This window comes from Ostrea edulis, chromosome 4 (assembly GCF_947568905.1).
Source record: "Ostrea edulis chromosome 4, xbOstEdul1.1, whole genome shotgun sequence".
NCBI lineage: Eukaryota > Metazoa > Mollusca > Bivalvia > Ostreida > Ostreidae > Ostrea > Ostrea edulis.
The window spans coordinates 91,757,238-91,770,616 of NC_079167.1; the positions used below are offsets into that span (position 1 = coordinate 91,757,238).

The 13,379-nt window shown below is 35.7% G+C and overlaps 2 protein-coding genes and 1 long non-coding RNA gene across 7 annotated transcripts in view; 2 read left to right on the top strand and 1 right to left on the bottom strand.

Annotated features, from left to right (window-relative positions):
• Positions 1 to 5,611: 5,611 nt before the first annotated feature.
• LOC125668590 (ribonucleoside-diphosphate reductase small chain-like) overlaps positions 5,612 to 13,379 on the bottom strand; it is a 32,536-nt gene continuing 24,768 nt past the window's right edge. For all 4 annotated transcript variants that reach the window (XM_048902883.2, XM_048902882.2, XM_048902885.2 and 1 more), the window contains 7 exons: positions 12,013 to 12,078; positions 11,891 to 11,917; positions 8,074 to 8,340; positions 7,841 to 7,974; positions 7,035 to 7,263; positions 6,456 to 6,674; positions 5,612 to 6,295 (listed from right to left, as the gene is read on the bottom strand). In XM_048902883.2, coding sequence (XP_048758840.2) covers positions 6,137 to 6,295; positions 6,456 to 6,674; positions 7,035 to 7,263; positions 7,841 to 7,974; positions 8,074 to 8,340; positions 11,891 to 11,917; positions 12,013 to 12,078 — 1,101 coding nt within the window. In that variant the 3' untranslated portion in view covers positions 5,612 to 6,136. The remainder of the gene's footprint in view (positions 6,296 to 6,455; positions 6,675 to 7,034; positions 7,264 to 7,840; positions 7,975 to 8,073; positions 8,341 to 11,890; positions 11,918 to 12,012; positions 12,079 to 13,379) is intronic.
• Positions 8,708 to 13,379, top strand: part of LOC125668592 (O(6)-methylguanine-induced apoptosis 2-like) — a 21,451-nt gene continuing 16,779 nt past the window's right edge. The window contains exon 1 of the mRNA XM_048902888.2: positions 8,708 to 8,955. Within this exon, the coding sequence (XP_048758845.1) occupies positions 8,814 to 8,955 (142 nt within the window). The 5' untranslated portion in view covers positions 8,708 to 8,813. The remainder of the gene's footprint in view (positions 8,956 to 13,379) is intronic.
• On the top strand, positions 10,289 to 11,164 carry LOC130054443 (uncharacterized). 2 transcript variants are annotated; one of them, XR_008802762.1, is made up of 2 exons: positions 10,289 to 10,708; positions 10,918 to 11,164. It is a non-coding gene; the product is annotated as an uncharacterized LOC130054443 (long non-coding RNA). The 2 variants fall into 2 exon arrangements; XR_008802761.1 differs by having other exon boundaries at positions 10,289 to 10,477.

A 13,379-nucleotide genomic window follows, 5' to 3' on the forward strand; every position in this document is an offset into this window, starting at 1 on the left:
AAAAAGTAAAATTCCATCACCTCAAAATTCCATGAATGTTCTGGAAGATTAACCTACATGCACTTTCAATAAAAATCCGACTTATTGAACAGTATCTCTCAAACTATTTGAGATGGAGCTTCCACATTTCTAATGGTAAAAAACAAGAGATGTTTGTAAAACACATATGCCCCCCATGGTGCAAAATTGAAAAGGGTTATACACACGCACATCATTTAATTGAGAGTAGTATCATCAATTCAAAATATTGAGCATACAATATCTTCCTATGTCAAGAGTGGATTGACCATGTGATCTAAAAATCAATAGGCGTCATCAACTGAAGATGTACCAGTGTACCAAGTTTGATGTCTGTCAAGCAAAGGGTTCTCAAGATATTGAAGGGACAGTATATTCCTATGTCCAGTTTGACCCTTGACCATGTGACCTCAAATTCATTAGTATTCATCTTCTCCTGATGATGTACCAGTGTAACAAGTTTGATGTCTGTCAAGCAAAGGGTTCTCATGATAATGAACAGACAGTATATTCCTATGTCCAGTTTGACCTTTGACCATGTGACCTCAAAATCATTAGGGGTCATATTTTCCTGAAGATGTACCAGTGTACCAAGTTCGATGTCTGTCAAGCAAAGGGTTCTCAAGATATTGACCGGACAGTATATTCCTATGTCCAGTTTGACCCTTGGCCTTTGACTATGTGACCTCAAAATCATTAGGGGTCATATTTTCCTGAAGATGTACCAGTGTACCAAGTTCGATGTCTGTCAAGCAAAGGGTTCTCAAGATATTGACCGGACAGTATATTCCTATGTCCAGTTTGACCCTTGGCCTTTGACTATGTGACCTCAAAATCAATATGGGTCATCTTCTAAAGATTTACCGGTGTACCAAGTTTGATGTCTGTCAAGCAAAGGATTCTTGAGACATTCAGTGGTCAATATATTCCTATGTCCAGTTTGACCTTTGACCATGTGACCTCAAAATCGATAGGTGTCATCTTCTCCTGATGGTGTACCAAGTCTGATGTCTGTCAAGCAAAGGGTTCTCAAGATATTGAGCGGACAGTATATTCCTATGTCTAGAGTAGATTGACCCTTGACCTGAAAAACAATAGGGGTCCTCTTCTTTTTATAACCAACCCACATATGAAATATCATTACAATCAAGTGAATGGTTCTCAAGATATTGAGCGGACAACTCAATGGTCTACCACATAGGGTTAAGACCAGCAGTTTGACCTTGACCTTTGACCACGTGACATGAAAATCCATAGGGATCATCTACTCTCTAAGGAAAGCATCTGTATCAATTTTGGCTATTATCAAGCAAAGGGGTCAAAAGATATTGAGCGGACAACACATGGGCTTAAGACCAGAGGTTTGACTTTGACATTGTGACCTGAAGGTCAATAGGGATCATCTACTCTCCAAGGGCAACCCTTGTACCAAGTTTGGTAGTTATCATGCATAGGGGTCAAAAGTTATTGAGTGGACAACACATGATCTACCACATGGGGTAAAGACCAGCAGTTTGACCTTGACCTTTGACCATGTGACCTGAAAATCAATAAGGATCATCTACTCTCCAGGGGCAACCTCTGTACCAAGTTTGGTTGTTATCAAGCAAAGGAGTCGAAAGATATTGAGCGGACAACACATGGTCTACAGACCGACCGACCGACAGTTGCAAAACAATATGCCCCCTCTTTTTCAAAGGGGGGCATAAAAATGTAAAACCCCTGCTGGAATTTAATGTGTGATCTAGTTCAGCAGTTGATGTACTGAGCAACTTGGCTAAGCAATGGTTTTTGAAATAAATAAAACGGGTATTGCTGATATTTAATTTTCATCCATGTTTTGAAGGGAAGATGGCCATTATGATGATGACAAGTACCTCCTTCAATTCAGGAGCTTTATAAAAAGATTCAAAATCTCTGAACTTAAATGCAAACGATCAATGGTTAATGGGGTACTTTGGCACTGTTGATTAGCTGTTGCGATAGCAATCATTATTCCTATGAAAAATTCTAACCCCAAAGGATTGCAACACAACTGAATAGCACAGATGTATGGAGCACCAAAATAACATACTCAATTAAAGATATCTTCAATTATTTTGAAGATATCAATTCAATTATTGCTCTCTTCAATTCAACCTTTGAGCCAAGTGTTGTGATCCGACTTCGCAGAAAAACATCTAGATTAAAGCTGACATGAATTAATAAATACGTACACCTTTCTCATCTTATCCGCCATATTTCTCTCAGGTAGCCTAATTTACTCTACCCGTATATACCCCAAATGTGATTGTCACACCTGAGTGATTTTTCTAGGTGGACTCGACCAGTGCACATCTCCGATAGTAATATATAGGGATTGCGAAACAAATAAAATCACATTTTAAAACATTATGCTTTGCTCAAAATTACGAAATATTTATTGTATACCAATGCAACATTCCGAAAGTTTAGAAAAAAATGCAAAAAAAAAAAAAAAGCTTTTCTTGCATACTTGCAAGTATTTGCAGTTTCTTATGAAATAAATGCGGAGAAATCATTTGCCAATTACATACTGATAGAATGGAATAAGCAAAGAGCATAAAATATATTATTTATATCAATTCTTGCAAAATACAGGTCCATGCCATATGCATAATATGTAATGCACATGGCATATTCGCCACACAAAAAACGTATCAAATACGGACGTCTATTCAACAAGTATCGGAGATGTGCACTTACCGAAAATATTAGACTCTCTTTATTCTGATAAATCCACGAAACAAAATGATAAACTCCATTTGTATCTCGTTAGAACTTTACAACACGTTGTCATTCCGTTATACAGACTGTGACACACTTCACCCGTGCCAAATAGGGTGTCTTCAATCAGGGGAGATGTCAGAGTCGAAATTTTTCCTGTATTGAATGCTTGTCTGGTCGAGGTTTTGCAGTTTATAGAAATCGGGAATCTAATCATATACACTGAGCATCTGGTTGGATATATTGCGTGCTCAATTCAAAATTTATCGATGATCATATACAAATTTAGATATACAAATAAGGGAATAATGATCGAAAATATACATCTGTTTAAAAATGCGGGTATTACATTTGCAATCCATAATAAACAGTTGATTACACAAAGACACATATAAAAGGAAATGTATAAACGAAAACATAGTTATATTGTTTCTTTGGGAACGACATAATTATTTACGGTCTCTGTATGTCCATATTCATTGATTGAACAGGAGAGAGAGAGAGAGAGAGAGAGAGAGAGAGAGAGAGAGGGAGTGTCCTACTTCGATGTACAATATATCATTTTACAGAAGGGAAGAAAATTAATCACTGATATAATGGTAAGCTTACAAGCATTAAAAAATTCCAGCTATTTAAAAATTTGTTATTGACAATATATTAAAATTTTACAGGAGTTGATGCTTATAATTGAATTCATTACAAATTAAAATATATATATATATATATCAGTTTAAACTGTGCATGTAGAAAATACTGACTTTGTATGTTAGAATAACGTAAAAAAGTAAATTGTTGAAAAAGTGGGGAGAGCAGACCAGCCCAGCCTCCCTGCCCACCCCAAGTATACGTGCCTGAAACAACATATCAATTCGTGTTGAAAGAAAGGTGCATATCTGCATTTCATTAAATTCAAAGGAGCTCGAATTTATGTGTTCCCCTATTAATTATTTTGTATGCAAGATTCGTTCCCGAATTTAGTCAGAGCAGAAATGAATTCATTTTGAAGTACATCTAGTTTGAATGCAAATGTGGGGTTCCTTCTTTAATTTCATCAGACTCATTAGAACCCCCTCCCCCAAACTATGCAGCTTTGTTTTTATTGATATCTAAATCGGCATATGAATCCGGATACAAATTATATAATGTTTTTTCGTGATCATATAGATATCGATACTAGAAAATGTTTATACTCTTGCCTTTTGCATATCCTACTAAAGCATTACAGCAGATTGACAATGTATCATATCAAATAAAACCTCAACACGAATTTTACTGATTTATGAATACTAACATCTTATGGAATACATTTGGATATGAAATTTCGACGTACATGAAGCGGTATGTCTATTTTCAGAATATATCCATTGCGCCAGATCAACGAAATGAAAATAATCATTATGGCATGTTACAGAAACGTTAAAACACACATGCTATAGTCCTGCAATGCATGCATGCGATTTTTCTGAATACATGTATTTATGTATTCGTGAATGAAGTTCCTACGCTTAAAACTATCTTGGCTTTATGCATTTTGTTTTGTGATTTTGGTTTACCATTCATTACACTGTCACATTGTAAATGAAGGAAAACTTGGTAAAGGGTGCAATTCTACACCATACAATTAGTATGCATGCACGTGTTGAAAAGCAAAATGTACACGTAATAACCAGACATGTATCGTCATTTTTCATGGGGGGGGGGTACAACAGGAAGAAAAAAATGGAAAATTGGATTCTTCAAATTTCTTGCCATTCAAAATAATTAAAAAAGATGAACGAAAACAGCAATAAAATAAAACAAAAAATCCAAACAAACCAAGATGTTTTATCCGATGTTCAAAATCCTAATGTGGGGGTGAAGGGTTAAAAGATAAGTCTTTTACTTTGACTGCCTCAATAATTTCCCCCTACACTTCATTTTCTTCCATCGTTGGGGATGGGATGGGGTGGTTAGTCCTCTACTATGAGTGCCTCATAATATCTTCATTTTCTTAATTGGCGGTGGTGTGTGTCTTCTATTATATCAGAACTTTCAATCTGGTGTCAAGTTGGGGGGGTGGGGGGTTGTCATCCAATATATTTTTTTACTTGCATTACAAAATAACGGCCTCTCACTTCTGTCGGCACGGGTCCGAAACCCGCTCGCGCCGGTAAGTGAGAAAGTTTCCCAGTTTACTTTCGGAAGGTCGGTGGTCTCTCCCCAGGTACATTGTATCTGGGTTCTCTCTTCCACCAACCAAAACTGGGCACCATCAGATAACTGAAAAATTGTAGTGTGGCGGAAAACAAACAAAATTTGGATATTGTTATCAAAGGTGGGGGACAGAGACTCTTGTCCCCTCCCCTTGATTCTAAGTACCTTTGTACTTGGGAGAGGGCCTACATAGGCTATGCCTGTTGCCCAATCCTGTTCAATTGAGTTTCTCAATAAAATGTTTAAATATAAAAAAAAAATTCCATGTGCTTGGTAACTACGCTATTGAAAAACTCAATTATTACATTTTGCATTACTACAATTTGCGTCGAGATCAACGCAGAATGTGATAAAGCAAAATGGCATAGATATACAAGATCTATTGAGCGCCGAATGAGCATAAAATGAAGCAATTGAAAATAACATTTTTAATTATTGTGTGCTTTAAATGAATCAAATAAGTCTGTATTATCAATTAATGAGAGCAATATTGAGTTACTGTTCTCTTATATTGAATTAATGATATCATTTGTCTTAATAAGAGCGTGATTATTACAAGATCATCGTTTGAACCCCTCCCATCCCCTTATATACCATGCGAACCCCAATACATATAACAATAGAATATCCAACTAATATGGCGGATTAGCAAAGAAATATGGCGGACATATAGAATTATACTATATTTATTAATTCATGTCAGCTTTAAAATAATGCTCTACTTTTAGATCTTTCATATATTTGGTCAAGTAAAACAAGAACATACAATATAAAACATATATTTGAAATCATTCACAATAAAATACTTTAACAAACTTGCACTAAGACTCACTTGCACACATAAATAATGAATCATGTTTGTACAACATAAAAAACACAAAAATGAGGTAAAAAGATGCATGATAAATGAGGATAATCCGATATAGCACTATAAAAACTAACAACAGAGATACGAGATCAATCAATTTTATACACATTGTACATAGAATTTTTTTTAAAAGATTGATTAAATTGCCTCACTTTAAAACACTTCGGAAGAAATAATCATCTAAAATCAATAAAAGAATTTGCTGGTACATGTACTAAAACAAAATTATATAGATTAAAATGTGGGTAAATCCTACTAAAATGAACACAAGATTTGAATGGATTTGCAATCAATGTCAAGGAATTTGAGCATTCAGAAGTCCGCGTCGAGTGTAAACTCGTGTTTTGATGAGTCATTTCCTCCCATCACACCCATTTTCTGATATTCTCCAACCCTCTTCTCGAAAAAGTTTGTCTTTCCCTCCAAAGATATATGCTCCATGAAGTCAAAAGGATTCTCTACATCATAAATCTAAAAATAAAATTTTGAAAATGGTTAGAGTGTATATATCTATATATAAAAACAAAAAGATCAAATTAATAATATTAACTAAGTAATAGAGATCTACAGAATAATGGAGATCTTGGCCAACATGTGTTTCACAACCAAAACTACAAATGTGGAAAAGTACCTTTCCACACTTCAGTTCGAGAAGAAGTCTATCAGCCACAAATTCTATGTACTGTTTCATTAGTTTGCAGTTCATTCCAATGAGGTTACAGGACAAGGCTTCAGTCAGGAATTCTTGTTCAATTTTCACAGCATCACGGATGATTTCATAAATTCTTTCCTGTGAGGGACGGTTCAAGAGATGACTGAACATCAGACAGGCAAAGTCGCAGTGTAATCCCTGTAAAATCAATTTAGCAAAGCATGTAGAAGTTCTACCATTAGTAACTGTGCAATGCTCATTTTGAAATAAATCAACAAGATTTAGTATATACATGTACCAATTTTAAATATGCAGTAGGACAAGGTATTTAATATTAGGGGGAAAGCAAGACAACATCGATACCTATAGTATGGATTTATATCAATTCCTAATTCAAAATTTGTTCAGGTGTTTGCATAGCAGGTGATAATCGTCCAATGAGCAAAACATGAATGCAACGATCTTGTACCACAGCATTTGATTGTTTTTAAAGGGGCATGGACACGATTTGAATATATATATATATATATATATATGACTATTTTTCATTATGCCTACCTCATCTCTACTGATAAGTTCATTACTGAAGGTCAGTCCTGGCATAATCCCTCTCTTCTTCAGCCAGAAAATGGAAGCAAAACTCCCACTGAAGAAGATTCCCTCCACTGCAGCGAAAGCCACCACTCTCTCACCATAGTCAGCTTCTTGATCTCCTATCCACTTGATGGCCCAGTCTGCCTTCTTTTTCACACAAGGCATGGTCTCAATGGCATTGAAGAGGTACTCCCTGGAAAATGAAGTTGGCTTTCATTAGCAATACCCTAGACTTTTTAAAAATTGAAAAATTCTTGCCAATTCTATGTACCCTGACTCACAGACAACCATCACTTTGGTTCGGATTTCATAGCCAAGACACAGAACTCTTAGCTTAGGGTACCAAAAGTTCGTTCTGTGTACTTCCCATGATATACAGAAATCAATTAAGAAAACCTCCCGCACTTTAGTAAATTCATTTCTGCAAATCTTGGTTAGTATATGGAATTTTAGGATATACTTTGGTGGTAATGTAGATTTATTATGTATGGATATATTACAATACAGAGTATAATTGTATATACTAAATGGTATCTTCAACTAACTTGGGTATCCTATATCTACTTTGTTAAATTGTAAATTTGAACCCATGCGATAGGATTGCCTGCGCCCTGACTGAAAATCTTTCCATAGTGAGGTTTAAAAAAAAAAAAGGTTATGAGGGAAGAAATCCACACCACCCATCCCTCCTACAGTCAATAAGATACCCCCATGCTGCCTTCAAAGATTCAAGAATTTGTTGTCAGTTCAATTGTTCTCATTTCACAAACCTTTCTGTGGAGTCCTTGATGTAGGTGTCAATAAGCAGACTGTACATTTCTGAGTGAATGTTCTCCATGGCAATTTGAAATCCATAGAAACACCGCGCTTCTGTGGCCTGCACTTCTTTACTAAATCTCTCCACCTAAACATTGATATTTTGAACAATTGAAAACAACTTTCACTTTAAATATTATAATGCACATTACATATAAAAACAGTTATACTGCCCTGTGAAACATACCAGGTTTTCATTGACAATTCCGTCACTGGCAGCAAAGAATGCCAAAACATGGGAGATAAAGTGGCGTTCCTCATCCTTCAAAGCTTCCCAGTGGGTCAAGTCTTTAGAGAGGTCAACCTCCTCTGCCGTCCAGAAGGAGGCTTCAGCCTTTTTATACATCTGCCAGATATCATGGTACTGGATGGGAAAGATCACAAATCGACGTGGGTTGTCTTCAAGCAATGGTTCCACCTTTTTTGGACTTGGGGTTATTAGTTTCTTGATTGGCTACATTAAGAAAAAATTTAAAATTTCATTCTTTGCCATTCAGGCACCACTTCACAACTACATATTGCTAACATCATGTCCTAATACCAAAATTTACTTGTACAAACAACTGTCCAAACCAATTAAGAAAACATGTATAATGTTAAATCTAAAGCAAACTAGCACGGTGCCGCACTATGCCCTTTTTTCTCTATAATTTTTTAAAAAGATATTTGTTAATATAAACAATTGTTCTTTATTTCACAAGGTTCATTGAAAAGTTAAAAATCAAGGCAGCAGGTGTTAACTTTTAAAGAGGCTAAATAATCATTTTATTACTATCATAGTATGACACAATGAAAGTGCCCCGAAATTGTCTTGCCGCGACAAAAACTGCCATTTTGAACATGATATATGTGCCCTCTCTAGATCCTAGATTTAATACTAAGGCCAATTCAACTTAATTAGTAGATTATCATCCAGAGTAAAAAAGTATGGAGCAGATGGGAGGATTTTATTTTTTAATTTTCATTTCAGTGTTCGAAATCAACTTTAGACCGATAGACACAGGATCACAACATTACAGAATTGGCAAAACTGTCGGCAAGGCAGTTAGTGGGGAAAAGCTCAAACTAGGTATATCGATGATATGCGCCACAACGGCGCAGTGTTTTCTATATTCTATGTACCATTTTAAAAAAATTTAATGCGACTATGGTGCAGGGCGCGTGCTCATCTCGATCACTGATTTAATATAGTTTATAAGTATGAAGCTTTGAATGGCTGCAATAGGCATTGAGTGTGATAATGACCTTGACCTTTGGATTTCAAAAGCAACATGAATCTTGAATGTCATCAGGATTTGAAGTCCGATAAACATGCACCAGCAAGTACATGTATAAAAGTTAGAGGCAAGCTCAAATCTACAGTATATAGTGAAAAAGAGACCTTGACCTCAAAATAAATAGGAACCTTCCTCTTCTAGATGTGATCAAAATATGCAAGTCTGACAAAGACGCACCTAGTAGTATGAAAGTTAGAGACCGGACAAGCTCAAATCTATGGCATTTAGTGACAAAGTGACCTTGAAATACATGTAAATAGGAACCTTCCTCTTTTGGATGTGATCATGTTATGCAAGTTTCACAAAGATACCCCAAGTAGCAGTACTCAAAATTAACATATGTCCATTAGTCTGCGACTGGTTAATTTTCTAAAGCATCATTTTGGAAAATATACGTATGAAATCTTATACACGCATTTAGCATGCTTCGATCTGTAGATATCAGACAAATCCGATTCATAAACATCCCACATATCAATTTATTGTTACAATATTGTCTGAGGCATATTGAGTTAAATTTCATTTTAATATTAACGAAATATGTTTCATTATTTCTGGAAAACTCTGTTGGACTGGTAAATTTTTCTGCAGACTGGTTGAAATTATACCCTATCATCCAGCTGGACTGGTGACATAAAAAGTTAGCTTCAAGTCCAGAGTAGTATAAAAGTTGGAGACTGGACAAGCTCAAATCTATGGCATTTAGTGACAAAATGACCTTGACTTTTGAAATAGGACCCCCCCTCTTTTGGATGTGATTGTGGACGCTGCCCTTTGCCAATTTAAAAGCTACACAACTCGGCTAAAAAGAAACTGATGTTGCATTTCTTTGGTATCATTTTGAAAGATGTCACAAACGTTACCAGCGATTTTTTTCTACCCATTGTTACTGGTATACTGAATAATATTCATTGAGGAAAAGTCTCTCTCTACAGAGGCGGTAGAGACATGAACAAGAAACAGAATGCACGATTTGCAATTAAAAAACACAATTTTTTCAAAATTTTATTTTTGGGAATTCTTACCCGCAAATTGGGAAAATTTGAGCCTATTTTCGATTGGGAATGCAGGGCTCGCGCTGCCCATCGCATTTGTCGCAATTTGCGATTTTTCAGAAAAAAATGCGACACGGACATTTCGTATTTTAGTATTCGCGCGCCATTTTGAATTTCAGTAGTTGGCATCCAAACAGCCTCAGGGCTGTTTTACCTGTGCAGAATGTGGATACCCTGTCGCATGGGAACAATAAGACTTAGGGGCGTCTTGTTTATTTAGCAGTTTACACAAAACAAAGGGTTGATCCTCTATGTGCAGGTAGGTGTGAATGAAATGAACTTTGCGCGTGCCAGTTGCCTACAGTACATATCGTAAATATAGAGATACCCGAGTCATTACTGGGGAGCTACCTGTTTTGTACTAGATGGAATAAAAAGCGTGTGATTGTGAACATAAGCTAGTCAATGGAAGATACTTCCGTGTTAATAAAAATATATAAAATTTAATTTGTCGGTTCATCACAGTACAAAAGCGATTTCATCTAGAAAGGTAAACTAGAATGTTCAGCTATATTTTCTAATCCATTTGACGTTAGTACAGTGTATAAATAGAGGAATGTTGGGAAATTGCATTATTCTTTAGTTTGATCTATTTAGAAAATGGACATGAGGAAACGCAAAACAGTAGGTTCTTCTGAAATTGCTATCCTGTCATCTTTTGACTTCACATCATCTTAAACCATTTAAAATTTGTTTCAGACTTCATGAAGTCCCTTCTCCTCTACATGATGAGATTCACCGAAGGACCACTTTGTCATTCTGGATTTCAAAATGAAAACAGGATTCTTCAGTGAAAATGTGATGTGAAACTATGATCATGTGTTATGTATTACAGTAATTAATTTTCAGTAACTTTGTCATAAGTGACTTTTTCTAGACTGCAAATTTAATGAGTAATATATGTCATTTACACTACTAAAATGATTAATAAACATTTAGAAACTCATTTCTTGTCTTTATTTAATATAGCCAGTTTATATGCTATGAAATACTCCTATTTTTTTCTGGTATGAAATAGAATTGAGTCAACTTAGCCAAAAACAATATTTAGAAATAAAACCATGATTGTGCTGCAATGTCATCAGACTGACTAAAAAGCAATCTGCTGAAATACAATCGATTTTCACAATATCCTAATAATTATAGTGATTTGTGATAAAAGCTAAACAAAGCTATGTTGTATACATTGTGTAAGAATAATCAGAGATATGATATGTTGTATATGCCTCTTGAATAATATACATGAAATATAGATCTACAGTAAATGTGTATGAGTCGATGCACGCGCGTTAGGTTGCGACACAAAATTTTGGTCCAGTGTGAGCCCTGGAATGGGGTCGAATATCGGCCCCTGAGAAGGTACTGATAAATCCCTGAAACTTGTATCTGCACTATGTAAGGATGCTTTCACGTGAATATTAACTTTTCTGGCACAGTAGTTCTTTCAAAAAGTTTTTCAAATTACCCCACCCTATTTTTGCAATTATCTCCCCTTAAATGAGATATGGCCCTTCCATTTCAACAAACTTGAATTCCCTTCACAAAAGGACGATTTGTACTAAGTTCGATTGAAATTGGGCCAGTGGTTCCGCAGAAGAGGAAAATGGAAAAAGTTTTGATCAGAAATGCTCACTTGAGCTAGTTACAAAAAATAAGAGATTAAAATTCTTACCTCATTTGCTTTCACTTCAATGATGTTCTGTAAATTTAAAAATATAAATAAATTTATTGATGTGTTCAACTTGTTAGGTAAATTCTCTTCATATTCTGATTGCCATCCTTATTTCAACTTACTTGGATATTACTGTCGCCAAGTACTTTTCTGTTGGTCAAGGCTGTGTTTTTGAGGTTTTGTGGCATCTAGGAAGAAACAAAACAATTGAACTCAACTTTGCAAAATCATTCCTAAACCTTTAAAACGGACTGCATGGTTCCTGTTTTTTGAAGAACAAAAATTTCACCTTACATGCTAAACAATAAAACTAACTCATCTAATGTTGACAGCTAAAATTCTGACCTTCTGAAATAGCAATGACAAGAGCCTTAACTGTGTTATGTAAACAAAGAGACTTTGTATGTTAACATACAAATCAGTCAAATGTAACCTGCAATCAATGTGATAGATATAAACTTTAAATTGATAACTCCAACACTGCAATCATTGTTTACAAAACAAATAGTAAACTCTCTAAAATGAGCCTCTGTGATATGTATAACCTTAATTCTTAGTAGATTCTAAACATTAAAAGTGAAAACAAAATTGGGGTGTGTGTGTGCCGTGAGTCAGTCCTTTTATTGCAATTCACCTTTGAATTAGAATGCTTTACCCGATATAGTATTGCGTTGTGCGACGACACAATTGAACAGTTTGAATGACATGTTTGATGTAATACAACAAGAGTTTTCATTGGCAGATTACAGCCCGCCCACTTTCTCAAGCGGATTCAGGCGATCAGATAAGATGGACGCAGGGTTCCAACTTCAACTGAATACCTTAGGGGCCAAGTGGGCCCCTGAATAAGATTTCCTGTTAGCCCACATGAAATTTTAGTAGCCCACACATATCAAGAAATTGAATAACATGTGTTGTTTTGTACAAGAAAAGAGAAACATCAGGTCACATTGCAATTTAAAAAATTAAAATATCAATATCTAAATTATGTTTCCTTCTCCGTAATACTTTCAAATACCTCTCTCATTTCGTCAACCTAGCAAAAATATCAGAGTTCATGGCCTTTCTGATCTTCGCGGTGTCTGACTTTAACACACATTTCTTCAGACTTTTTGTTATTTCAAAATTTCTCAGCTTTACGATGCTGTCAAGTTTATAACTTGTGCAAGCTGTCACAACGATTGGACCTTTCGTGTCATGTTTTGTACACACAGCACGTCATCCCCTTTTCGCCGTCATTGAGCCATATTCTCCCCTTCTGTCCACTTTGGTTAAAAGCAGACGCTTTCTTTTCGTTTGAAGTAACCCTTGCGTTCTTCAACTTCTGGTTTAAATACATTTTGGAAGGTTTGATACCCCATGAATGTCTCGCCAAGTGGTAAAACCTCAACCGTAAATTGAACTTCCAATTATAATAGGACTCGGATCAGTCAGCAAGAAAAATGTTGATCGGACAATTACGGTCGCCAAGTGGGCGATGAATGAAAAT